Source organism: Xenopus tropicalis, chromosome 3 (genome assembly GCF_000004195.4).
Source record: "Xenopus tropicalis strain Nigerian chromosome 3, UCB_Xtro_10.0, whole genome shotgun sequence".
NCBI classification, from domain to species: domain Eukaryota; kingdom Metazoa; phylum Chordata; class Amphibia; order Anura; family Pipidae; genus Xenopus; species Xenopus tropicalis.
Window position 1 is genome coordinate 59,852,364 of NC_030679.2, and position 26,669 is coordinate 59,879,032.

General features: G+C 36.5%; 1 protein-coding gene across 1 annotated transcript in view; it reads left to right on the forward strand.

The window, feature by feature from the left end:
- Positions 1-25,909, forward strand: part of lgr5 (leucine-rich repeat containing G protein-coupled receptor 5) — a 107,275-nt gene extending 81,366 nt beyond the window's left edge. The window contains exons 9-18 of the mRNA XM_002940173.5: positions 154-225; positions 1,979-2,047; positions 2,137-2,208; positions 10,590-10,655; positions 10,922-10,993; positions 12,940-13,011; positions 14,048-14,173; positions 17,581-17,723; positions 20,046-20,129; positions 21,319-25,909. Coding sequence (XP_002940219.2) covers positions 154-225; positions 1,979-2,047; positions 2,137-2,208; positions 10,590-10,655; positions 10,922-10,993; positions 12,940-13,011; positions 14,048-14,173; positions 17,581-17,723; positions 20,046-20,129; positions 21,319-22,403 — 1,861 coding nt within the window. The 3' untranslated portion in view covers positions 22,404-25,909. The remainder of the gene's footprint in view (positions 1-153; positions 226-1,978; positions 2,048-2,136; positions 2,209-10,589; positions 10,656-10,921; positions 10,994-12,939; positions 13,012-14,047; positions 14,174-17,580; positions 17,724-20,045; positions 20,130-21,318) is intronic.
- The last annotated feature ends 760 nt before the right edge of the window (positions 25,910-26,669 follow it).

Genomic DNA, 26,669 nt, shown 5'->3' on the forward strand with positions numbered 1-26,669 from the left:
TCTAGAAAGCGCTGTTAGCTACTAAATACTAATTTGTCAGTCATAAATATTGTAATAAAGCTCATGAATTGCTAATCATTTCGTTAAAAGCCTTTACTGAAACCATCGTAACCAACCGTACCCTTTTAATATTAAAATCATTTTTTTTTACAGTCACTTTTATGACAACCCTATTCAACATGTGGGAAGATCAGCCTTTCAACATTTGCCTGAGCTTAGAACTTTGTGAGTTATTATTCTAAAACATAACATTTGCTAATGAAGAGTTAACACTTTTTATATTGTGCTTTATTAAATAAATTCATTATGTGCGTAAAGCCCCAAGGTGCTATAAATGATAATCAGGATGCCCATTTGTTGTTGCCTAATTCAGTGTTTTTCAACCTTTTTTGGGCAAAGGCACACTTGTTTCATGAAAAAAATCACGAGGCACACCACCATTAGAAAATGTTAAAAAATTTAACTCTGTGCCCAGCAGCAGTGCCCCCCTAGTACACTGGTGCCCAGCAGCAGTGCCCCCCTAGTACATTGGTGCCAAGAGCAGTGCCCCCCTAGTACATTGGTGCCCAGCAGCAGTGCCCCCCTAGTACATTGGTGCCAAGAGCAGTGCCCCCCTAGTACATTGGTGCCAAGAGCAGTGCCCCCCTAGTACATTGGTGCCAAGAGCAGTGCCCCCCTAGTACATTGGTGCCAAGAGCAGTGCCCCCCTAGTACATTGGTGCCAAGAGCAGTGCCCCCCTAGTACACTGGTGCCCAGCAGCAGTGCCCCCCTAGTACATTGGTGCCAAGAGCAGTGCCCCCCTAGTACATTGGTGCCCAGCAGCAGTGCCCCCCTAGTATATTGGTGCCAAGAGCAGTGCCCCCCTAGTACATTGGTGCCCAGCAGCAGTGCCCCCCTAGTATATTGGTGCCAAGAGCAGTGCCCCCCTAGTACATTGGTGCCCAGCAGCAGTGCCCCCCAGTACATTGGTGCCAAGAGCCAGACCCCCTAGTACATTGGTGCCCAGCAGCAGTGCCCCCATAAGTCAGTGTGCCCCGTGGCCCCCCTAATACATTGGTGCCCAGCAGCATTTTACTCTTCGGTGGCTTCAGCAGCATCTTCCCCTCACGCGCGCCGCCTCTGCACTTCTGCCTACACGCGACCGCACACAGGCCCTTTTATAACGTTGCGCCCCGTGCGTACTGACATCACCCGTACACACAGGGCGCAACCAATGACAGGGCCCGGATTTTTTTTTTAAAGTAAAAATTGCGGCCCTGCCTACGGCACACCAGGCCACATCTCAGTGGTTGAAAAACGCTGGCCTAATTAACTAAAAAAAAAAATTAGGGCACATTGAATGCAAGCATTTTGATGTTTCCACAGCCTTTCATAGAGAACTGTGGGAGCTTTCAGTGGCAGACATGTTCCATTTACTCTTCTACTCACAAGTGAATCACATGGGCCTTAGATGTAAGAAGAACCTAATGGGCCATTCCTGTGTGTAGTATTTTAAGAGATATTAATTTAAAGCAACTGGATAAGTTTTCTTTTACATTGTACTGTTACACATAAATAAAGAATCAATTTAGGGTCTATCACACCCATTTTTAACCTTGGGGTCATGACTGCCGGCTCCTTACCTTGTGCCCAACAGGGTGTGTGGTATAAATTAACATTGAATCCACATTTAACTACTATCCCTCTTGTCAGAGAGTGTGGAGATAGGTGGTCCCTTAGGTCTTGTCTCTTATAACAAATGCACCAGCCACAGTGCACATGGGGTAGAGGCGGAGCGGTTGGCAGCACCACGCCAACAAGTTTTTTTGAGACGTTTTTAATAGTATTGCTAAATGGACATGTACTTTCCACATGTGTTTCAATTTGAATTCATTAGGCCCACTTGCCTATTATTAACACAACAATAATTATTCCTTCTTTAATTGAAGAAAAATGTTTTTGCTTTCCTTTAATCGTCTGCTTTTTTTTCGTATTAAGGATTCTTAATGGGGCTTCACAAATCACAGAATTTCCTGATCTAACTGGAACTACAAGCCTGGAGAGTTTGTACGTTACTATTTCTTTATGTCGTATAAACAAAAGGGAAAATAAAGTGGTAATAAGTCATTTAGATTGTATTTACTGTCTTTCAACAGGACTCTTACAGGAGCGCAGCTTGTGTACCTTCCCAGCGCTGTCTGCACTCAGCTGCCCAACCTCCAAGTGCTGTAAGTTTCCCTGATAGAACCTTCGCCAGTGAGCTAAATAATGGATACGAAAATGAGCCCCATGTTTTCAGTGCTATTTTATTCCAGATTTTGTGCAAACCTGGAGTCAATTTGGGGATTAATGAATAGTAAAAGTAGTCTCTAAGTATATTCTAGCAATGAGTTGCCTGCGCTTCTCATAAAAATTAAGGGCTTGTTTTACACAGTAAAATCTTTGCTACCTGATAAAAATGTAAAAAAAAATCATCCTTTTCAATTTATTTGACAAATGGTTTGATGTGAAATCCCATTTTTGGCAATCTGAATTTGGCATGTGGGCTACACAAAGAGTGGGGAATCCGTCTTGGGTGCAGGTTGTCTTTGAGTTGCAGTGATGAAGTTTTATAGAATATCTGCCCTACATTAAATGCTAAGCCCTACTACATGCATGCAATGTCTCAGTGGAGCAGGGAAATCTTTTTATGGAATCTGTCTGTGCTTGTTAAGATACGGTTCAAAGGCAATGAATGGGCCAAGAAATGTTGAGAGCAGCTATGAAAGGACATAACTTGTTCTTTCTTCCAAGCAATTAAAAGGAAGAAAATTAGTAGCACAGGATACAGAGCACTGAGTAGCTCATTTACTGGAGACATATTGTGTGCTAAAGAGCATTGTGTATGAAAATCATTGACTGTTACTGTGCTTTCTCCACATCATAAAGTTTTCTTTTTGTAACTTGTTCCATGGTGAAATTTGTTATTCTTATGCAGCAATTAAAATTCTCTGGAGATGCAGCTTTCCAGCTTCACTATACATATAAATATATTTATCCCTAATTAACTAGTATGCTTTAGCAAGTTTGCTAACATCAAACTAGCCCTGGCCTATTGATTATGATGGGAATTTTACCAGCTATTTGTAATTATAAGGATATCTGAAGGTCCTCCATGATGAATGTTCAGGACCATTATTATGCACAAGTGGGGTTATGTAATAAAAAACACTTCGTTTGCCCAGGTGCAGTAACCCATAGCAACCAATTAGCAAGTAGAATTTACTGGTCACCTCCTTAAAAGCAAACATCTTATTGGTTGCTATGATGAAATGCACCTGGGCAAACTTAATGCCTTACATGGGGGTCATGGAGTTCTGGGATTGATTAATCAATATGCTTATATTTATCAATAGGCAGAATATTATTTGCATATCATACTTTTAAGTTTTAATATGTTATTGCACTAGAGACATTGCTAAACACAGATTATAACTCAATATGACTCAACACAACCAGGACTTTTGCTAAACAAAATTAGAAAGGCTTTCAGTCACTCTTAGCAAGCTTTCTCAAGGGAAAGGACAATGGAGTATATATATATTCATATAAGCTTATTGTGTGGGTGCCAATATTCAAGATTGTGTCATTTCTGACACTGAGCATTAAAATGGCAACTCTGCATGATTTTTTTAGCAAAATTCTGATGCATCCACCATAAGCTCCTGTGTTCCCCCTGCGCCAGTTGGCACACTTGTGCGAGATTCACCTAAACAGATTGGTGCAAGTGTGCAGTGTGACATGTGTCCATCTTTGCGTGACCACAACTGTGACTGTGGCTGTTAGTGAGCCTTATTATCTGATGAGCACATTTTGCTTCTGTTATTTATTGTCCCTACAAAAACATCACAAGAACTGTTGAAAAAAAATAGCTGAAACAGTTTAATACATTTCTTATGCAATAACTTTATAAGACATCTGTGTTTTATTTATTATGTGCTTGTGTGACTATTGCTAGATAGTAACCAATGATTTGACATCTAAAATGAAAGAAATTGCACCACTGAGTTACGCTGCCTCATTGTGATGACTAGTGCAGCACTAGTGAAAGATGATGAAAGTAGTTTATCTGTCAGGTTTTAGTCCTTTTAATAAGCACTGAGTAATTGTGTAGATTATGGCTCTGTCCCAGACTTCAATAGTAAGACAACAGAAGCAGAAGGAAAGACATATATGCATGAGGGCTTAAGATTTTAATCGCAGTCTAAGGGAATTTAATGAATGTATGCCCATATAAAAGTTGAACATGAAAGCACAAGACTTAACACTTAACAGTGTTTTTATACCTGAAATAAGAAAATTAAACTATTTTAAAGATGATTTGTTAATTAGAGAGCACATACTCATCAATAAAAACACATCAGTCTGGTACATATCTTAAATGAAAGAAAAGTTTTTACCATTTTTGCCATTGGTAAAATGCTAAAAGCACAACATACATAAAATAAAACTAATACACGGCTTGAAGAAGGGACCTAAAACCTTAAAGGGATGGATTACTGAACATACTTTATCTATTGTTTTAATTAAGAAATACCTATGGTCTCTGTTAATTGTACTACTAATCTAGAATATGAAGCCAGTTTTAATGTAGTACTTCCCGTCACTTCTAGTATCACAGAAATTTAAAGCAGCTGATAAAACTAATTATCAGTCAACTGAGAAGCCCCTGATAATGAGATGCTTAAATAAGTGAGTTTACTAGAAAGCTTTGAACAAATTGCCCTCTTTATAAAGGGGAAGGTGAGTTCAGTGAACATAGCCCAACTTAGTGCTTTATAATGGCAAAATAGGAAAATATGGATTTTTTTTTAATTTAAATTGAAACAATAGGCAGAATGTAATTTCAACACATGTCCTATTTAATGTGCATATTTTAGGTGTATACTATCCCTTTAAGGTAGCTATACAGTGGCTAACAGTGTACATTGTGTACAGTGTACAAACTGAACAAATACATAATATACAAAATATGACCACATTTTTACAGCACTGATCATTTGTGTAGACATCCCAAAAACTTGGAACAGCAGAAATCGAAGAGCAGTTGCCGCTCCACTTTACTTGCTCATCTGCTGATACACCATACACTTACAGATATGGGGCATCAGCAGATTAAGAAGCTGATTTATCAATGTTCAAATTGGAATTTTTTCTGCCATTTATGTATTTTTACACTAAAACTCACAAATTTGAATTAGGGTTCCCAGAATTTATCTATAAACAAGCCTTGGATACATTTAAGTGAGTTATATTCAAGTTTTTTCATGGTTTATTTTGTTAAATTTTTTAATAAATAAGCAAACATTCAAGTATGGTCAAATTTTGATAAATAAGCCCAGCATGCCTGATACTCAAACCAACTAATACAAACCACAGTACATGAATATCAGTTGGCAGTAGTGGGCCATCATACACACGCTGAAAATTGTAGAAAGGGAGTTATGTTTATGGCCAGCTATAGTCCTGAAGGCTTGTAGTTAGAATCACATTTTTCCACAGATATACCACAAATTAAAATAATAATTTTGCCTAATATCAACAGATAACCTGCATGTATGTAAATTTAAATACAAGAATCCTTCTCTGTTGACCTGAATTTGGGAAAAGATAGGAACTGAGTACACAATGTACTTGGATATTTAAGTACAAATGACGTTTGATAAGAATTAGACATGCATGACTAAAGCTTTGACATCCCATTTAAAAACACCAAGAGTTATGGCTTATTTGCTCTTTAAAAATAAAAATTGTAATTTAGAACAGCAACTATTAGATCATAGCAGATGGATGAGGTATTTCTTTACTTAGCTCTCAGTATATTAACACTTGATTACAATTTATTGCTTTATGACCAATGGGAATGTTGTAAAAACTTTCCACTAATATACCATACCATGTTTATAAGAAACTCTTATTTATAGATTGGCAGTGTTTTCTTTGTCTTCCACTTGTATCTGTACATAATGCAAGATGTCTCTTTTAAATCCCATAGCCCAAATCAAAAACAAACTTTGTAAATAAAACTGTAAAATTAGATGAATAGCACCAGTTAGAAGTGTGGAACGTTCACAAAACTGGGAATAGTTGGGAGGAGATCATAGCCCTGCTTTATAATTTTATTGTCTAGCTCTCCTTTTAAATAAGGTTTTTATTACTGATGCCTTTTATTATTCATTTTTGCATTTCCTGGCAGATCAAGTTTTCTTGTTTTCATTAGCAGTGATATTTTGTGCATATACCATATACCGACAGGTTTACTCAGATGGGTTGAACTTGATGGACAATGGTCTTTTTTCAACCCTATGTAACTATGTAACTATATGCCGTGCATATACCATATACAGACAATGATATGTTACAGCAGATTTGTGTTAGACGTATGTAATAACATCGGCAAAAATGTTTCCTAGTCCAGTGACCTATAACAAGCAAGATAGTTTGCTCTCAGCACTGTAAGCTGATCAAAGTTTATTACTGATGAGTAAGGGATCACCAGACTGGGTCAAGTTTGTGCTTATGATAATTATACAAAACACTGCTGCTTTTAATTTGGTTGTTTCAGTTGTTGAATAGTATTTACCATAGTATATTGGAATACCCTGTGTAGAGAGGTAGGAACTGTACGTCAAAAATAGCTGGTCAGAGTTGGGTAACCCTAATAGAGATTTTACCCCACAGTGCTAAACCATATCCATTTATGGCACACTTGGCTAGTGCCAAAAATGGAAAGCATTTTATTTTGTATGAATTTAGTGTATAAATGTGATATATAAATATATATATACAATTCGCAAGAGCCATAAATATCCTGTAAACTGTATCCTTATTGGTGTATCGGTGCTTAGTGATGTAATTTCCGTCACACGACTCACTTGAACTTTTGTATTATAATAAATGAAGTAGCTCTTGCTGGAAGTATCTTTTGTTAGAAGTCCCCTTCTGAGTTCCATACCTATATAAAGTTTTTATATGGCCATGGAACTCCTCTGTAAATTAAAATATCCTTATATTTTACAGTAGGGGGTACTTTATTCAATATATATTCAGTTATGATGTAGGAAGGCTTGAAAATCCCACTCGGCCAGGACCACATTGGACTGTGGATGTAATCCTCTCCTGATGAGCCTGAATTGCCTTCCTATGTGATCAGCCAATAATTGGAATAGCCCACCACTTGGGCCAACTTTGAAAAAGCTAGCAGGACTTCTTGTGCATGGCTAGCTTCACCATAGCTTCTTTCTTAACACTGCTATTTCATTATTTTTACAGCGGGAAGTAGAACTTCTTAAACATGACAGCACCATAAAAATGCAGGTCTCTCGTAAATCAGCCCTTGGGGCACATTTACTAACCCACGAACGGGCCGAATGCGTCCGATTGCGTTTTTTTCGTAATGATCGGTAATTTTGCGATTTTTTCGGCGTCTTTACGATTTTTGCGTAAAAACGCGAGTTTTTCGGCGTCTTTACGATTTTTGCGTAAAAACGCGAGTTTTTCGGCGTCTTTACGATTTTTGTGATTTTTTTCGTAGCGTTAAAACTTGCGCGAAACGTCGCACCTTTTAAATTTTAACGCTACAAAAAAGGCGCGACTTTGCGTGCAAGTGTTAACGCTACGAAAAAATCGCGACTTTGCGCAACTTTCGTAATGGCTACGAAAAACTCGCGTTTTTACACAAAAATTGTAAAGACGCCGAAAAAATCGCAAAAAATACGAAAAAGTCGCAAAATGTTCGTTTACAATTGGAATTTTTCCAATTCGGATTCGAAATCGTGTCTTAGTAAATCAGCCCCCTTGTGTCCAGTTTCCCCATATTGTATAGAAATTTCTGTTTTTATCTATCAAAATCTATCCTTTCTATAAATTATCATATTGTTTTTTACAGCTGGTATGTTTGTGTATATGTCTTAGTATTTGTCAATGTTAATTGCCTTCTACCTGCTGTCTATTCTGTCAGGTTTCGGCCAAACCTTAATTTTAAGTTATGTTATAGAACACTTCCTACTGTTAAATATGGCGGTATTGTGATTTACAATTGATTAATAATTAGGCAGTCATTTGTTTTCAAATTATTTAAGTTGATCACATATTATTCTAGTTACATAGAAGTTATATTTTAGCTGCTATAATTTGAAGAATGGCAGATTTCTTGCTTAAACAAGCTTCAGGAGCTTTACAACATGTGTTTTTTTATGAAGTGATGCATTTAATCTGATATTTTGACCCAGATGAGATCAACAGCTGTTATTCTTCATGGCAGTAATCAGCCATGTGACCCCATGAAGAAAAGTTACCATGTATACACTGGACACTAAAGTGTGGAACTTTTAATGTGGCATTACACATGCAATGTATTTTAATTCATACATGATATTACATGAAAATCACAATTGTAATTATATTCAGAAACATACAATTTTAGTAATTAACTATTGAGCATTTTCCCTTTAATGGAGTCCAGATGTCTCTATAATTTGTTAAACTACATGTCTGACCAGTTTTTCTATAATATGAATTGCTTTGGAAAGTTATGATTTGCTATATATTCATTAGGATAATGACTTTCCATTGCTGTTACTTAATATCTAAAAGAAAGACTGAAAGACTGACTCTGGGTACAAAGGTAAAGCTGTAGTTCAGTGTGAGTTGGAGGGAAAGAGGTTGAACAGCTCATAGCTAGGAGAGGAAAAGTGTAATTTTCTTAAGAATATAGCCTCCTTGTCTATAAAGCCCATATGGATAACACATGCATAACACATTTCACTTATAAACCTAAAACAATCTGTCACTGAAGTAGAAATGTATTATTTGATTAAGAGTTAACAGCATACACAGAATATTCCTGGTAACGTAAGATCATGCAGAATCAAGTTCTTAAAAACTAAAATAAATCGGTGTAGAAGTCGTAAATTGTCTAATCTGAAAAGGCTGTGTCTTTTTTTTTATTAAAACAATATAAAGTAATATAGTACTAAAAATATAAAACCTGAGCACTTAAGGATAACAGTTTGAACCTATGCCAGCATATTTCCATTTGTGTTAGTTGTTATTGTAAGATGTTATTATTATTTTATTATTATCCTTTATTTATATAGCGCAAACATGTTAAGCAGTGCTTTGTAGACACTGTTCATTCACATCAGCCCCTGCCCCAGTGGTGCTTACAATATAAGCTTCCTACCACATTCACATATAACACATAAGGGTCTAATTCATTCATTCAGTCAACCTGCCTTTATGTTTTGAGATTATGGAAGGAAACCAAAGTACCCAGAGGAAAACCACACAGGGAGAACATACAAAGTCCTCGCAGATAGAACCCCTGACAGAATCAAAGTCAGGACCCCAACAACCACTAAGCCATTCTGCTGATGTTATATTTTTCAAGATATTCCATAAAGTACACTGTTGTTGTTTTCTTTATAGAAATTATATACATATGAAGCACGATAAACAATACTGAGAAGGAGAAGCAGGGTAACTCCTATTTTAAATTTCGAGGCTGGCCCACTGTTTTATTATGGAGGTTTCTCAAGTACTAAACCAAATATGCTTATTTAATAAATTACCCATAATTCTGACAACTGGTTACTACTGTTACCATGGGGGCTTCAAGCTTTCTACTTTAAAAGTGGTCTGGCAGCTTACTTCATCTCACTGGTGTGTTTTTCTAAAAGTGGGTGCTGAGGACCCATAGTGCATCACATTCATATGAGTGGGGGTGAGTAGTGGCAATATGATCCACAAGTTGCAGAAATCAATACTAAATGCAAAATTTTACTGGATATAATCATTATATGTCCTATCCTATCTAGTTTACGGAATCCATCTCAGAATGAAAGGCAGCATCCCATAAGACAAAGCAACAGTATTCACATTGATTGGTTCAATACTATTTGCTACAATACAGCGTGGAGGTACCTGTGGATGGTTTAGAGCTATGACACATAGTGCTACTTGTGGCTACAAAACACCAGAAAATACCCTGTCATAGACAATACTGAGAATTGTCTTTGCTAAAACACACATAGAGACAGTTATCAGTATTGTCTATTTTGTAGCCACAGCAAGTAGCTGGCTACAAGTAGTTCTTTGTGTCATAGCTCTTAACAATGAATGAATAATGAGTGAATATGAAGAGGTTTATCTCAGTCAAAGTAAACTAAATATTTGAACTTCTTTTCAAAGTGTATTAATATAATAAATCTGAACCCCTAATGTGACAAAATAAACACTATAAAAACTTGTATAAACAATTAAATGGCGTTACAGTAAAAGGCATAATTATTCCCTTTAGCTAATAGTACTAATAAATATTGTATAAACTAAATTTGGAAATGCTAAATTTTACTGGATATAATAATTTTGTACAGTGTGTTTTTGATATAAAGCACAAGTGTGACTCTCCTTTTGTGACTACAGATTCTCTTTTTTTGCCCAGAGCACATATAAAGTTACCCGTTCATTGGCGTTAGTAATGCCATTTTGTTGTGCAGGCACTATGTTCTATGTACATTATAATGAATGAATCCATCTTGCTATTCTTAACATCTCTCTCTTGTTTTAGGGACTTGTCATATAATCACATCAAGGATTTGCCAAGCTTCTCCGGTTGTCAGCGACTGCAGAAAATGTAAGTATTACATAAATGTGCAGGTGTTTTATTTATATAGAGATTTCAGCCATTTTAAGTATTTTCTGCCAAATGGCTTTGGTAATTAAATCTTTAAATTGCTTCCATTTTGATGGGGTTTTTAGGACATCAGAGACTTGCACATGGTGGGCCTTTGTCTGGGGTCAAATTATATGATGGTTAAAAACAAAAGGATTGTTTTGCTCTTTAAAAGCCACAGAACTTCATGCAATTTGAAATCTTTCATAATGTTTCTGTCTATTCAGAGATCTGCGTCATAACGAAGTCTATGAAATTAGATCCACCACCTTTCAGCAGCTGGTTGGCCTTCGTTCTCTGTAAGTGCTCTACTAATCCTGAGTTCTTTGATCCTACTATCGCTCCTGTCTCCTAAACACTATCATTAAATATTCCAAGCGCTAGTACAAAGGTATTATGCTTCATTTGCCTTGTAAACACAGTTCTTCTCATTGTACAACTCCAAGAATTTTTCTGCGTAAAATACACATTGCTTTTATTAACAATATATGTAAAGACATTTTCTTTAAATGATAAAGTAAAATTACGAGATTGTGATATTGGTGTCTGTAACAAGAGAATGGACTGATAATACAGTACAAGTGATTCACTAATAACCCAGACATCCGAGCCATTGCAGCACAAGATGCAGAGTGCAGTAGTGGTGACCCAGAGCTCCTTTGCACCCTGTTTCTACCAGCACTTTTAACATTTATGTATAAAGTTAGGGGGCAAGCAGGGGCCAGTATAGTGCACACCTATGTGCATCCATGAGCCTGCCACTTGAGAACACAGCACTACCAAATTCAGGCAACACTATATGTACTTGGTGCACAAGGACCTGTGCCCACAGACACTGACCACGAGGCAGGGTGCAAAATGTGACAAAACTGGGCAGCTTGTGTCTGTTGTTGTGTTTCTTGCACCTGCACCTTGTGCTGCAATGCTGTTTTGCCAAATGTAAATGATCCCATTTACAGATAAGGAAAGAGAAGAAAGTTTCTGTGCACATAGTGAGCTATGCCTTTTTATTTTACTAATAGTGCTAACTATCAGTAACTAAAGCAATCCCTGTCTATTTTCTTTTTAAAACGATTTGACAAAACAGTCTAAAGAGGAATAGCAATAAAGGTTTTATCCTACGATAAAACAATCATGTGTTCAGAATCTTAGCATTTTACACTCACTTTTTAAATGGTCTTGGGTTTTTATTTGTATGGCCTTTGATACATTTGCATTTGCTTCTTTCCAGCCTGCATCTACCATGTGAGCCATAGAATAAAACCAGAAATTATAGATTAGGTGATACTTTTTATTGGCCAACTAAGTAAATTAAAATCTATGGGCATGCCTGAAGCAGAGACCTAAGTAAGCTCATGTTTTTTAATCTACTTAGTTAGCTTGTAAAAGGTATGACCTACTCTATATTTTCTGCATCTAAAAATGCTGTCTTTTTGTCATAACAGAAGGGAAACTGCACCTCAGTTAGGTCCAGCAGGCATCCTAATGAGACTCCTGTAGTTGAATATCCTCCTCCTCTTAGTACAGCACAGCTTTCTCTTTGCCACATAAGGTTCTGTAACCTCATTAGAATGAATGCATGTCATCATAACTGGGCAATACAGTAATTCTGCCTTGCACTGGGGGTGCCAGGGATTGCAATTGCTTACCTAAAAACACCTGGCTGGTGCTCCTGTTAGGAGAAAACTGCACTGGCCAGGGGTTAATGTAGGCGAGCGATTCTCTTTCTTCCTTTTCCTTCTTGTAAGGCCCACGCATGCACAGTTGAGCTGAAAGTTTGGCTTTCTCCACTTTGCATGTGCAAAGACCAAAGAAGGAAGAGGATCACTTTCTTGCATACACCCTGCCTGGTGCAATTTTAGTTGTAACAGGAGCACTGGCTGGGGGTTTCAACATTTTGCCCCCCCCCCCCCCCCCCCCAGTGACTGTAACTTTCCTTCTCCTTTGAGAGAGTCACAGAGAACATGGAGGTGAAGATTATTTTCTGACCTAAAGTGCTACTAGTTTGTGGACCTTACAGGATTACAAGTGCAGCTCTTATCCTATATATTGGGTCTGCTTCACCAAAGCTTTATAGAATACAGGCCACCAGTACCATATACTTTTTACTGAGCTTATTACTGACAACTTGCATAGCAGTAAATATATAGTTTTCCTCTTGCCCAAGTTAGACTGCTTGCAATGTATTTGGTTGCACCCATTTAATCTGCAAGAATTTACAATCGCTTTTTTTTTTGATCCTCAGAGACTTGGCATGGAACAAGATTGCTGTCATCCATCCTAACTCTTTTTCTTCTTTGCCTTCCTTAATCAAATTGTGAGTAATCATGTTTTATTTCTGCAATATTGCAGTCTTATAATTGTGCTTTGATTTGGTTTCTCCTTTTCCTGTTTTCTCTTCAGAAATTATTGTAAAAGAACTATTCAACATGCACGAGAAGACAGATCCTATTATGAATAATCCATTGACTTTTCACCTTTTTTAACTTTTAATATGTTATAGGCAAACCTTTCTAAGAAACTTTTAAAAAAAAAATTTTATTATTGATTTAATATAGTTTTTTATTGATTCCCCAACTTCTACATGGTGGGTAGGGTGGCCCTACCAAGTAAATGGCAGTTGAAATTCCAAGTCTGAGAGTTGTAATATCTCCATTTACAAAGATAAAAAGATTGGAATCCCTTTGCATTAATTTGAACTGCAATCTTGCAACAGGCAGTTGACAGACTGACCACTGCATTTCCAGGTAACAATCGCCAGACACACTAGTGCATCCGCCCATGGAGCAATTCTTCACCTAAGCAAAATAATGCACAAAAAAATTCATTTTTGCAACAGACAGAAAAAAAGCATCCTCTCTCTCTCTCATGCACATAATAATTTATTGTCTCTCACCAACCCAAATCCATAACTCTCTTACAGACATACAAAAGAATATAGATACTAGAAAGGGGGTAGACGTGAGAATTGCCTTTGGGCAAAAGTGTATCAAATACTTCAGTGCAATTATCAAGTTTTAAAACCTGGGAAATTTCAATGAAAAATAATAGCCTGGATCAGTTTTCAAAACTGAAACTGACCTTATAAATTGGGGATGAAATTCTGTAAGCATGGAAATAATCTATGTGAAACACAAGCTTGCTGGTTAAGCATAGCAAAATGTCAGCCATTACTAACTGTGTTCCAAGCATCACAAGTCATGAGGTCTGTTAGGCACAAGGTAGGCTCCCAGAGTCTCTCCTGTTACTAAACCGTTAAGAATTCAAGGGGAAAATGTCACACAGCTGAAAAAGTTTATATATAGGTAGTACTATGTCTTTAACAAGGTTGTTCTATTTCTCTTTCTACATAGGGATCTGTCATCCAATCATTTGACCTCATTCCCTGTGACCGGCCTTCATGGTTTAACTCATCTAAAGCTAACAGGAAACTCAGCCCTTCAGGATCTGATCCCATCTGAACATTTCCCAAAGCTCAGGTTAGTTTAATGTTATAGAAATCTTGTTTAAAACAAAGGTAGTGGAAAGGGAAATACATTATGTAGGGGTGATTGTCTTTTATTACTTAGGACAGCTTTACCTCTAAATTCATGGAAAACTTACCTTAAAATACTGTATCATGCCCTCTAACCCACAATGATTCCTTAAATGAGAAAAGAAAAATAGTTTATGTCATACTATTTAAAGGGCACTTATCACCCTAATATTGCTTCCCCCACCATTTGTGGGCTAATAGAGCCTGCACTCTGGTTGGGGGAAACAATAGTCATTTAAAAAAAAAAATTAAAAAAAAATAGCCCCCTACAGTGCTATACTGCCCACACCAGGAAGGAGCTCGCCGTTCGGGCAGCCATGCTGTGGCACTCACATGCGCACAATGAGAGAGTGCCACAACTTGTTCATTATACGTATGCGTGTGACATAGGCAGTTAAGTCGCATCGACCTCTCCCCTATGTCACACACATGCTACTGGGCAAACGTAGTGCCTTTATTACATATTGGGGTGAAAGTTAACTTAAAGGTGAACCACCCCTTTCAATAGGAAAAGCATTTAGCTACATATCCCTTTAAATACTACAACTGAGTATTGTAGTTTCTATTTTTCAGAATATTTGGTGAGTATAGTGTATGGTGCTGTAGATTCTTCACAGGAATAATATAAAATTGTAAGCTGGAGCACATCAATCATGAATTATGTAGCCTTATATTATGAAGGTGATAAATTTGTGGTGCACCTAGTACAATGGATCAACCTAGTTATGTAGTCTACCTGGCTTGTTTCTATAATATAAACAATAGAGTGGAACTATTCCAAAAAGAAGAAAAGCCAAAAACTATAGGCTTGAATGGGTTTTCATAATATGATTTGTAGTGCGCCGTTAGAATGTTTTTTTGATAACATATTCTTTTCATAGAGCTGTCACCTGTTTATTTATAGTCTCATTCTAAAATATACTTCCTTAATAAAAAGTAATTGTCTAAACACAAAGCACAAAAGAAAAGATAAATTCTTGGCGCCGGATTTTAAACATTAATTAGGCAGTCACAAATTTCATCTGTAACTTCAGCCCTTAGGGTGTGCTCACATTGGCGGTTTACTCAGTCTGATTTCATTGGACCCAAAAACCAGATGAATTAGGTAAAATGAAACTCCATTTAATTTTTCACTTCAGTGTTTGGGGTTTTTTTTTTTAGGAAATCCACTCCAGTTTGTTCTGCTTCCAGCATTGATGAGATCAAAACAAATATAAGGGAGTGGAATGTGACCCACATAAAAGTAGGATTTTTTTTGTTCAGCCTGAACAGATCACTGCACACCGCAATACAAATAATAATATTTTAAAAACTGATGGAAAAAAATATGTTTTATACTTTAAAACTGAATGTACCCTTAGGTGCAATAAATGGTTATTATGCCATGGCATACTATCCCTGACCATTACTGTCCTTGGCAGCCCTTTTTTCCAACAAATGACACCAAAATACACAATCTCAAACTTCTTAAACATTAACCTTAAAATCTTTCAGATTTAGAATAATGCATGGGGAAACCTTGGACTAGTGAGCCAAACTGTGATTGGTAGCATTCTGTGGGGCCAGGCACATGTGACATGTGGCTGAACATCCCATTGACCTGTTGCTAGTAAATGGAAAAGTTTGTAGCATACACAAATAATTATTTGTGACAAAATTATGCAGACATTGGTTGAAGAGAAAGTTACATTACCATGAAACAGTTAAAGGGGTAATGCGCCCAGATAATGAAAATAACACTTTATTAAGGCAACCTTTGAAATTTCAATGATTAAAATGTTCTGTTACTAGAGAAAAGTATTTGCAATGATGTGGTTCATCTACTGAATAGCAAACTGTTCTTGCTTCTTCTGGTAAAAGATAAGTCCTGTCTGAATCATGTATGATAGTCCCGCAGCTTATAAATAATGGTAACACTGTAAAAATAACATCAGTAGGAGAGGGAGGGCTTGTAAAATCAGAATAATTGCTTCCTGTGTCCATTCATTGCAATTATCTGATCTGACCCATAATTCAGAAGAGGAATGCAGCAAGAGTGACACATTCTTTCTGTGGCTTTGTACATTTAAGTAAATGATGGTACAGTAAATCAGCCACTTGCTGAAAACATGTAAAAGATAGTAGAGAGATTTATAAGAGCCTGAAACCGGAATAGTAGTTATTACAGCTCTTTAAACCTAAAGATTACATAAAATAGCTGCAATTAAAAAGGGCATATGGAAGTCACTCGGTTAAAAAAAAAAGAAAATCAAAGGAAAGGCTTCAAATATTCTATTGCAAAAAACTTGGGAAATAGAGGGGTCTATACATTCCCTATGTCTATTTATTTTAAATATATCATATTCTGAACCACCGTAACAAAACCATCAGAAGGAGTAGGAAAACAGAATACTTCATTGTATGTATACTTCAGCAATATACTAGGGTGTTATTTAATAAAAAGTGCATAGTTTGGTATTTGTCTTGGAACTTGTAGCAACCAGCAGAAAGCATTTTCTGGCCATTTACTGTTTAACAAAAGCATTTACCCTGTAATTTGTCTATTTATAACACTTTTTTACATTAAAAATGTTTAAAATGATAATAAATGGCATCAAAGCAAATCAAGAACTGGTAAAGGGGATTAAGCATGCTGCCTATTCTTCTCCAGTTGGTCTGCTTGTATCCCCCATCCTGCACTGCAAAGGTGAGCTAAACTCTTGCAGTTAGGTGTGACCACAATATAGATTATTGTTTAAAAATCAAAAAACAAATTGGTCAGTGAGGCCCATATAAGCAGTAAAATGGGGCTATGCAATTTGGAAATCCACTCTTGTGCCCAAATGGCAGAATAACATACCCCCAAGAAAATCATCATAAGGCTAACTTAGTCCTCTGAAATAAGCCAACCTACTGTTGTTCTTATTAATGTGATCCTGTGTAGTCAGATGAAATGGCCCAAAAGGCACAATATGGTGTGATATCTATGCCTGTTTTGTGTGTATATATATATATATTTATATATATATATATATATATATATATATACTGTAAGGTTATTAGATGTCTGTGTAAAAGCATTTGATCTTTGGCATGTTGCTTTTATATGGTCATGGAACTACCCATTATACACATGCTATTATTTCTGCTGATGAGAATATGAGGAATCCGTAACAATTTCCAGAAGTTTGGCACAATGTCTTATCTCAGGGAAAGCCGTATTGGGAAAAAAACATTCCATTACCCATGAGGAAAGCTAAATTTGCATTGATAGTTAAACCATTCATAAAGCCCACTGTTTGTAACTGATTTTATTCAGGTCTGTTTCTTCCCTTGCATAGTCAAACTAATTGCCAATCATTATATTAACAGGGTCATGGAGATGCCCTATGCCTACCAGTGTTGTGCCTTTGCGGTTTGTGACAATCTTAAGCATTCAGGCCAGATGAACAAAGATGAAAACAGTAGTGCTGATGATTTCTATCGCAAAGACATAGGGCTGCTGCACCTTCAAGGTAAGCTTTAAACCTAACATATTAACATAGTAGATGAGGTTAATTAAAAAGACACACATTAATCAAGTTGACCTTTTTTATCTAAGTGAAACCTGCCCAACTGCTAGTTGATCCAGAGGAAATGAAAAAAAAAATCTTCAGATTGCCTCTGGGGGAAAAATCCTCCTTCCTGACTGCAAAAGGGCAATCAGACCAGTTACTGAATCAACTTAGTATTAACAGTCATTTGACAGGCACGAACCAACCCTATAGTTATTCCTGCCATAACCCAGTACATGGCAGGTAGTAAGTACAGGCTTCTGCTAGCACTGCTCTCTGCTCTGTGTTCTGCACCTCAATCTTACCGTATATACTCGAGTATAAGCCGATCCGAATATAAGCTGAGGTACCTAATTTTACCTAAGAAAACTGGAAAAACGTATTGACTCGAGTATAAGCCCCTCAATGGTGCAGCATGAAAAGCATCCATATACCGGTATACAAAATCTTTAATCCCATAACTAAATATGGCATTTCTGTATTCTTTAAATAGAGTAAATTGCTGTTCTGGATGTCACTTCAATGAATACAAAATTATTCTATATAAATTTGATAAAACAACTACTGTGCCACTAGCCATAAAGCTTAGCAAGTTATGTAAACCTCTCATAATATAGAGACCAGTACATCTCTCTCTCTTTTTTATTTTTTCATTTGTGACTGTACATAAGCCTGAGAAGAACTGCATGTGCATAAAGAGCTTCAGAGGGGCCTCTTGTGTCAAAGACATCAATTTCATTTGCAGGGCCACTTTGTACTTTTTTTTACTATTCATAAATACAGCAGGTACACTTGTTAGAGAGATTCTTTTCCCCAGTTGGGACACCACAAATGTTGGAGCCCAGCAGGACTCTAATGGCTACATGCTTATGTTTTTAGTCTTTATCCATAATAAAACATCACAGTCCTGCCAAGGAAAGTAATCTTTAGAGAGAGACAGAAAGGCTTCTTTTTTAACACACTGTGACCGCACCACTCACTGTGTCCAATAATGTATGAAGAACCCAGTCTAGGCTTAGGCTTAGTATTATATTAATTATGTATGGTACAGATGAATGCTATGCAAGTGTCACACACTACTCAAACCACAGATATAAGCAAGTTGTCCCTGTGAATGTTACCAGTGACTACACATGCTGCTTATTCCTGCCACGGTCGTCCAGGGAGGGGGGGGGCTCCGGGGTGCTCCTCATGGCCGCTCCCTATGTGTAGCGACGCGATGCGCTGTGCCACGGTCGTCCAGGGAGGGGGGGCCCGGGGTGCTCCTCATGGCCGCTCCCTATGTGCAGCGATGTGCTGTGCCACGGTCGTCCAGGGAGGAGGGGGCCCCGGGGTGCTCCTCATGGCCGCTCCCTATGTGCAGCGATGTGCATCGCGCCGCGTATACATGCCGCTTACGGCCGGCCACGAGCAACTACTGTATTGCCTGTAGTTTGAGCGCATATATCCGAGTTTTACCGTATATACTCGAGTATAAGCCGATGCTTACTTTTTAAGCACATTTTTTTATACTCGAGTATATACGGTACATTGTTTTATTCTATGTGGCGAAGCCTGGCGGTGTGGAGGATTTTGATGCTGTTTTTTACCCAGCATAATAAATCTACCCCTAAGTCTGTGTGACACCATCATTGTTATGACCATTTGCAGCTGCTCAGCAATCAAACATATTTTCTGAGATGAGCAATATGGGTGTAAGAATATATTGTCATTGGTTACTGTATAGACAATACCTGCAAACAATTTTAGTTTACAATGCAAATTTGAAGGTGTTTTCCATTATGTATTTGAACAAGTATGTAAGGTCATGCAATGCAATTTGTCACTGCTATTTGCACTGCAATCTAGTAAATGACTGAGGTGTCAGAATGAATGGCTGCAGAATGCTGTGATGTGATAATACATATTGCTCTGGACTCTCACTTTTTCATCTATCATTCTCAGTAAATATGTACAATATGTTCATTTTAGGCCTTGGCACGTTATCCATACAGTTTTTTTTAAACTATAGCAATTACATAAATACTGTACCTGCATCCTGTAACTGTAAAATTGTCCACAGCTTAATACTGCCAGACTTGATTTTCTGAGAATATTATATGTTCATTTCAGCTCTCTAGGCATTATACTGTAAAACTGTCACAGGTCTGGTTTTATTTATATACTCAGTTGGGAATCTTTTCTTTCGATGAACCTGCATTGGGTTTCAGGTCAGGGACTGCATTAAAGTCTTTTGAAACTTCAAGGAAGAGTAAGTAAAGGGCAACATTTCTGTCTTTTCAGATGACAGAGACTTTGAAGATTTTTTGCTTGATTTTGAAGAAGATGTAAAAGTGCTGCATTCAGTACAGTGTACACCATCAGCAGGTAAACTCCACATCTGAAATATAAAAACTGTGCTCTTACAAAGTTAACGGTGTAGGTAGGAATGCATTTGCATTGGTAGAAAGTTGAAACGTTTGTGATAATGTTAAAACAGTAAAAGCTACTTTCAATTTTTACAGTGTCAGGCTAACAAAAGTTTTGCTTGCTTCAGCAGCAGCAGCAGCAGAATGAGTAGACTATAGTAGTTTTCCCATACAACTCATAGCATTCTCACAAATCATGCACCTTGTACCTTTTATGACATTTCCTTCAATAAAAAAACAAGGATACTGATCAGAAGAGATCATTTTAAGCATGATCGATACAGTTGTTGTACACAAGTGGTTTCCTAGCACTAAATAAAAGTTCCATTTATTAAATGTAAAAAATAAAAAAAGTAATTTGAAATCATATATATTACAGTAGATGTGGACTAATAAAAACTTTTTTGACTTGCAAAATTACTAATTCTGAGACTTCTATATTATTTATGACAAAAATATAAATATAGGTATGAGATCTTCTTTCCAGAAACCCCTTAACTGTAAAACTTTGAAATATGGGAAGGTTATCTCCCATAGAGTTCATTATAAGCAAATAATTCTAATTCTTTAATATAATTCCCCTTTTTTCTATAATAATAAAACAGTTGCCAAAATAATGTGGGCTGGCACTCCAAAAAAGTCCAACAAGCTGGCCATCAATATAAAAAAAAAGTATATTTATTCAAGTTACATATCCATAATCAGCCTTACCCATTTTGTGCCACAAAGCACTTACTCACAGCCTGTAAGTGCCTTGCAGCCTACAATGCATGAGGCTAATTATGGACATGTAAATTGAATAAAGATACTTTGTTTAAACACCTAATGTTCCTACTGGTGAGCGATCACTATACTGCATCTTAATTTTTATATTTATTATTTATTTCTGTTCTTGATGGCAACTAAGCTTGATGGTAATATGAATCCATATTAGTGGCAAACAAATCCTATTGGATTTATTTAACGTTAAGATACATTTAAGCAGCTGTAAGGTGTAGTGATCCAAACTAGAGAAGGATCCCATAACCCAGGTCACAAGCATTCCAAGTAATAGATCCTATACTATGTAAGAATATTCTAACAAATATTGTTACTACCCCTAGATAATTAAAGGCTTCCTAAAGTTAATTATTTCCTTTTCTCCCTAGGACCTTTCAAGCCTTGTGATCACCTTTTTGGAAGTTGGCTGACCAGAACTGGAGTGTGGCTTATAGTCCTCCTATCTTTTGTTTGTAATGCTTTGGTGATTGCAACAGTCTTCCGACCTCTGTCATATGTCCCTTCCATAAAGCTTCTCATTGGCCTAATAGCCATTATGAATACACTGATGGGCTTGTCCAGTGGTGTGCTAGCGACTGTTGATGCCTTAACCTTTGGCAACTTTGCTCAGTATGGTGCCTGGTGGGAAAGTGGTGTAGGTTGCCAGATAACTGGGTTTCTGTCAGTTTTTGCAGCGGAGACCTCAATCTTTCTCCTTACTGTTGCTGCATTAGAGCGGGGGTTCTCCATTAAATGTACTACAAAATTTGAAACAAAGTCTTCATTTATAAATGTCAAACTTTCCATTGTCTTTTGCTTCCTTCTATCCATTGTTATTGCAGTTTCACCTTTGCTGAGTGGTAGTACCTATGGGACTTCTCCGTTGTGCTTTCCCCTGCTTTTTGGGGATCCCTCCTCTATGGGCTTTATGGTAGCTTTGGTTCTTCTAAACTCATTATGCTTTCTTGTAATGACTATTGCCTATACAAAACTCTACTGCTCTCTAGAAAAAGGCGAATTGGAAAATATATGGGACTGCTCAATGGTGAAACATATTGCCTTGCTGCTCTTCACAAACTGCATCCTATACTGCCCTGTAGCCTTTCTGTCTTTTTCCTCACTGTTAAATCTAACATTCATCAGCCCTGAAGTGAATAAGTCAATACTCTTGTTGATCATTCCACTCCCTGCATGTTTAAACCCTCTGCTATACATCCTTTTTAATCCACATTTCAAAGAAGATATCGGAAGTCTGAAAAACGGAGATATCCTGTGGAGTAGATCTAGACAAACGAGTTTGGCCTCAGTCAGTTCTGAAGATGCTGAAAAGCAGTCCTGTGATTCTACACAAGCCCTTGTAACCTTTGCAAACTCCAGCATATCATATGATTTGCCAGCAACCAGCTCCTCATCATCCTATCAGATGACTAACAACTATAAACTTTCAGCAGTGGCATTTGTTCCTTGTCACTAAAATCATTTGTGAAATTCAAGAATACTTGTTTCCTAGGTGCTGATGCTAAGTATAATGACATGCAAGCAGAAAAGTGCCTGTTAATACCATTTGGGAGAAAATATCAAATCTCTCTTACTCCTTCTGTCAGTCATCGGCAAAATTGGTTCTCGATCTGATTTTTTCAGCATAGCTTGCATTTCACCATGCCATTTATTATGGAAAGCAAACCAAAATGAACTCCAGAAAATGAATAGAACATATTCAGTTCTGTTCTCCAGTGTTTTGTACACCTGCATATTCTCCAGACCAGACCTTTGTGTAGACCTTTTATAATATAAAATAAATAAGCTAAACATTTAGAAAATTACTATTGCTTTACATAGTTTCCATCCAGCTAGGCAGACAGGACTCCAGAATAATACAAAAAAATAATAAAACAAAATCTATTGGCTGAAATTAATAGCATCCACGCTTGTAAAAACTCAAGAGTTCAAAGTTAAGTGAGTAATAACTGTCTCAGTTTGTTTTATAAACACTGCGGGAGTTATTTACTCCAAATGTAATTCTGCAGCAACATTTATTACTTAGGAGTAATAAAAAAAACATTTCAATTTACAGTAAAATTATTTTTTCCTGGTGATTTTCTTTTAATTAGAGAGATACAAATATTCAGAATGGATTGCATTAAATCTCTTCCAGTCCCTGCTAAACATTATAGCACATTACAAAGCACAGCGGCTGGTTGTTTTGCCAGTTATTTAGGAAAATACACGCCTTCCTGAATCCTATGCCACATCTCTAAGTGTCAGAGAAGTTAAATCATTTTCTGAAATTTGAAACAAATAAGATGAAAGCACAGCCCTTTCATATACTTGGCATTACTGTGTAGACCCAGTACAGTTGGGTACTCCACTTCTGTATCTAAATAAAACTGCCAAATGCTGTAGCCAGGGACAGTTTGGTAAGTTGCCTGTTGAGTGCATGGAAGCCACCTAACTTGGAACAGGTTGAAATAACAGATTTCTGGTTGCTCCTTTCACATTTATGGGCCTGAGGTTCATAAATAAGATTTACAGGTGTTCCTCACAAAGAACACATGAAACTCAAGTATTTTGTTTTATGCTAGACTAGCACGGAACCATGGAGGAAGTGCTGGAACACTGTAGTTACTGCCTGCTTAAAAGCTTTTGCATTTGGCAAAACTCACCTAAGAATATTAATAATAGAAGTCTTCTGCCTAACCATAACCTATATAGCAGCTTAGGGAAATTTTACAGCTCTCTAATTTAATTTAAAATCAACTTTCCAGGGGCATATTTGTGACAGGTGGAAAATAGAGCAAACTCTCTTTTGTTAGATCCTACACAAATGAACAGAGAGCTGTAAAATGTCACTACACCACACTCTTTTTCACCCTAATTGTCACATTTATTAAGACAAAAAGTCTTCAAGGTGACGTTTAACTTTAGACTTCAATTTAAAAGAAAAGTAAGATAAAAATTCAAGTTATTAATAAGGTATTAATTAAGTTGCTGCATAGGCTGAGTGTACTGAAACATTGGAAAATAATATTCATTAAAGTTATTTAACTAAAACGTTATGGATTTTAAAAATACATAAGAGTCTTAAATCCCTTTACGTTTTGGTTATTGAAATACATTTTTCCATAAGCAGTATCTACGAGAACTTTCTGTGCCTTACTAAACAAGCTTCTAGAAAGAATTCTGGGTAAAGAGTGGACTCACCAGATCACTGCACGGACGCATTGCTGTGTTTGTTTAGTTTTATTTTAACATGGTCCATCTGTTTAATATGTGATAAGTTCCTTTTCAGCCACATATTTCAAATGTTTCATATTTGTATAAATAATAAGGAATGCGGCATGATCATATTCACATTCCTCGTTAATAAGGTGTGTTTACCGCAAAAAAGTGCATTTCATAAATGTTTTGAAGTAGGATTAAAGTAACAACAGTTTCGGCTTTTGAAAATGGGCGCCTCGGATTTCAGACTCTTTAATCTGTAGAATATTTACAGAATGTTTCAACAATTTTATTTAATTGTTTAGATATTTGCCCAGAAAGAAATGTGAGCAATCTGATTTGTTATGTAGCTAATTAATCTTCACTGGTTAATTATTAACATATGAAATACCAAATATTGGCTCCACCAGTCAGAAAGATGACATGTACAGCCTCATATGTAGTTACATAGTAGATGCCAAGGCTTCTCCTTGATGATTGCCTGTACTTCCAGTTAATATTAGAATTTGGGGGGGGAAGGGGGGTTTGTACAACTTTGGAATTGTTAAACTGTTCACTGGTAGTAACATCCAATGTAGTTATGAAGTCATGCCTTGAGGTTCTAATCACCAGTGATCTGATCTTATGCTCATGACAGTGATGGCTTAAGATTTACTTTAGATTTAAAGCAACATATAACTGCACTTTGTAGTTTTAATCATGTAGCATAATTCCAGCATTTAAGAATACTCACCAATGTGAGAAAGCTTTTTATTCCTGTTTTATCTCATGGGCCCTACTAAATATTTTCCAAAACCACTTTTTATTGAACATTTTATGTCAAAACCCCCTTTTGACTCATGGAATGTCTGTCCTTGGTAATGTTAGTAAATTGCCTTTAACCAGAAGTATTTTACTGTTTCTATAAACAGAATGTAATTGTCATTGTTTACTGTCACTCTGTAAGCTACAGTTATTGGATGGTGGTGGGACATTCAATATTATTTTGAAATTATTGTGGCCATCTGGCATGTCCTGCTTGGTTGGAATTGTAGACATTGCTGTATTTTAGAGCAAGTTTAATTATTTTCCAATGTCAGCAACAATGGGCTATCTACTTTATAATATTGCATTGAAATAAGTGTGCTAGTGCTCACAGAGAACTTATAGCATGCTTATAATACTTATTCTGCATTGGTATAGGACAAAGCTAGCTCTGTTGTGCATGCAGGTTAAATATTGCCCATTTCCATCAAAATACGGAGATTGCAAGGAAACTTGGAACCCAAATAAATAGAGGCATGGTACTACTAGAGGATTTGCCATATGATTCTATACAATCCCATGCTGAGGAGTCATTTAACGTTTTACACCATGTAAACAGATTTATTTTTTTGTAGAAACATGTAAATCACTTAAAGTCATACCACACTTTAAGCTCTATTCATATAAATAGATACTCTAAGGTTTTATTTTTATAAGCATGTTTGAAATATTGTGATTAGATGTTATAACAAAAATGAAAACGTCAGAATTTTTTTATGGAATTTGTAAATATAGAACTGTATTTATTACTTTAATAAAGGTACAATAACATAAAAAGACACACATTGAACTGATATCTTCAAAATGTGTTCTCTGTTCAGTCATTCTTCTTGAGGTGCTTATGTGTATATGTTGTATATATATATGTCTAGTAGCTGTACATAGGTGATATGCTTGCTTGCTTTTTTTATTGAATACAACAAATATATGCAATTTATAATAAAATCTCTGATGAAATATTGAGTTTTCTTCCTGACTCCTACAAGATCATCTTAATATCTGTACTCTATATTTAGGGCTTTGGGTAAAGTCATATTAATGTTTATTGATCGTGTCAGTAGTATTTATGCTCATTAGGAGGAGAGATATCTATAACCAACAAAAATATGTAATAGCACTAAAAACCGTCCATTTGTTGAGAAAAGCAAATATAAATGATGTCACTGGCTTTCTACCTATCTTTAGTATACACTGACATGCAGGGCATCCAGTCGACTGTAGACAATAGATAAAGGCTCATCCTACTTCCAGGACTCTTGTTAATTTGTATGAAGAATCCCAGCCATGAAGCATGCTGCTGGTTTAGTTTTTGTTTTCCAGAAAGAAGTTAGAGTACAACTAAATACTTACCACCTATGTAAAGCTTTGTATAGTGGTTTTATTTCCAAAATCTCACAAAACAGATTTTTTATTTCTACATATATATTTCATAAAATTCTACCACGTGCAGGGGAATTTTTTTAAGCCCCAAGTCATTTTATAAAATATACATTTTTATATAAATACGTTCTTTCCTTTATCTGTTCTTATGAGTACACCTCATATGCGATTTTAGTCTTCTTCTGGCAAATGTTTAGATGTCAGTCAGATGTTTAAATGCAACAATTTGAAATTAACATTCAGACTGAATGTAGGATAAAGCAATTAAATACAAATTGATGTTTGCCAACTATGAAACAGTTGGTAGACACTAATCGTACCATTGTAGGTACCCCAA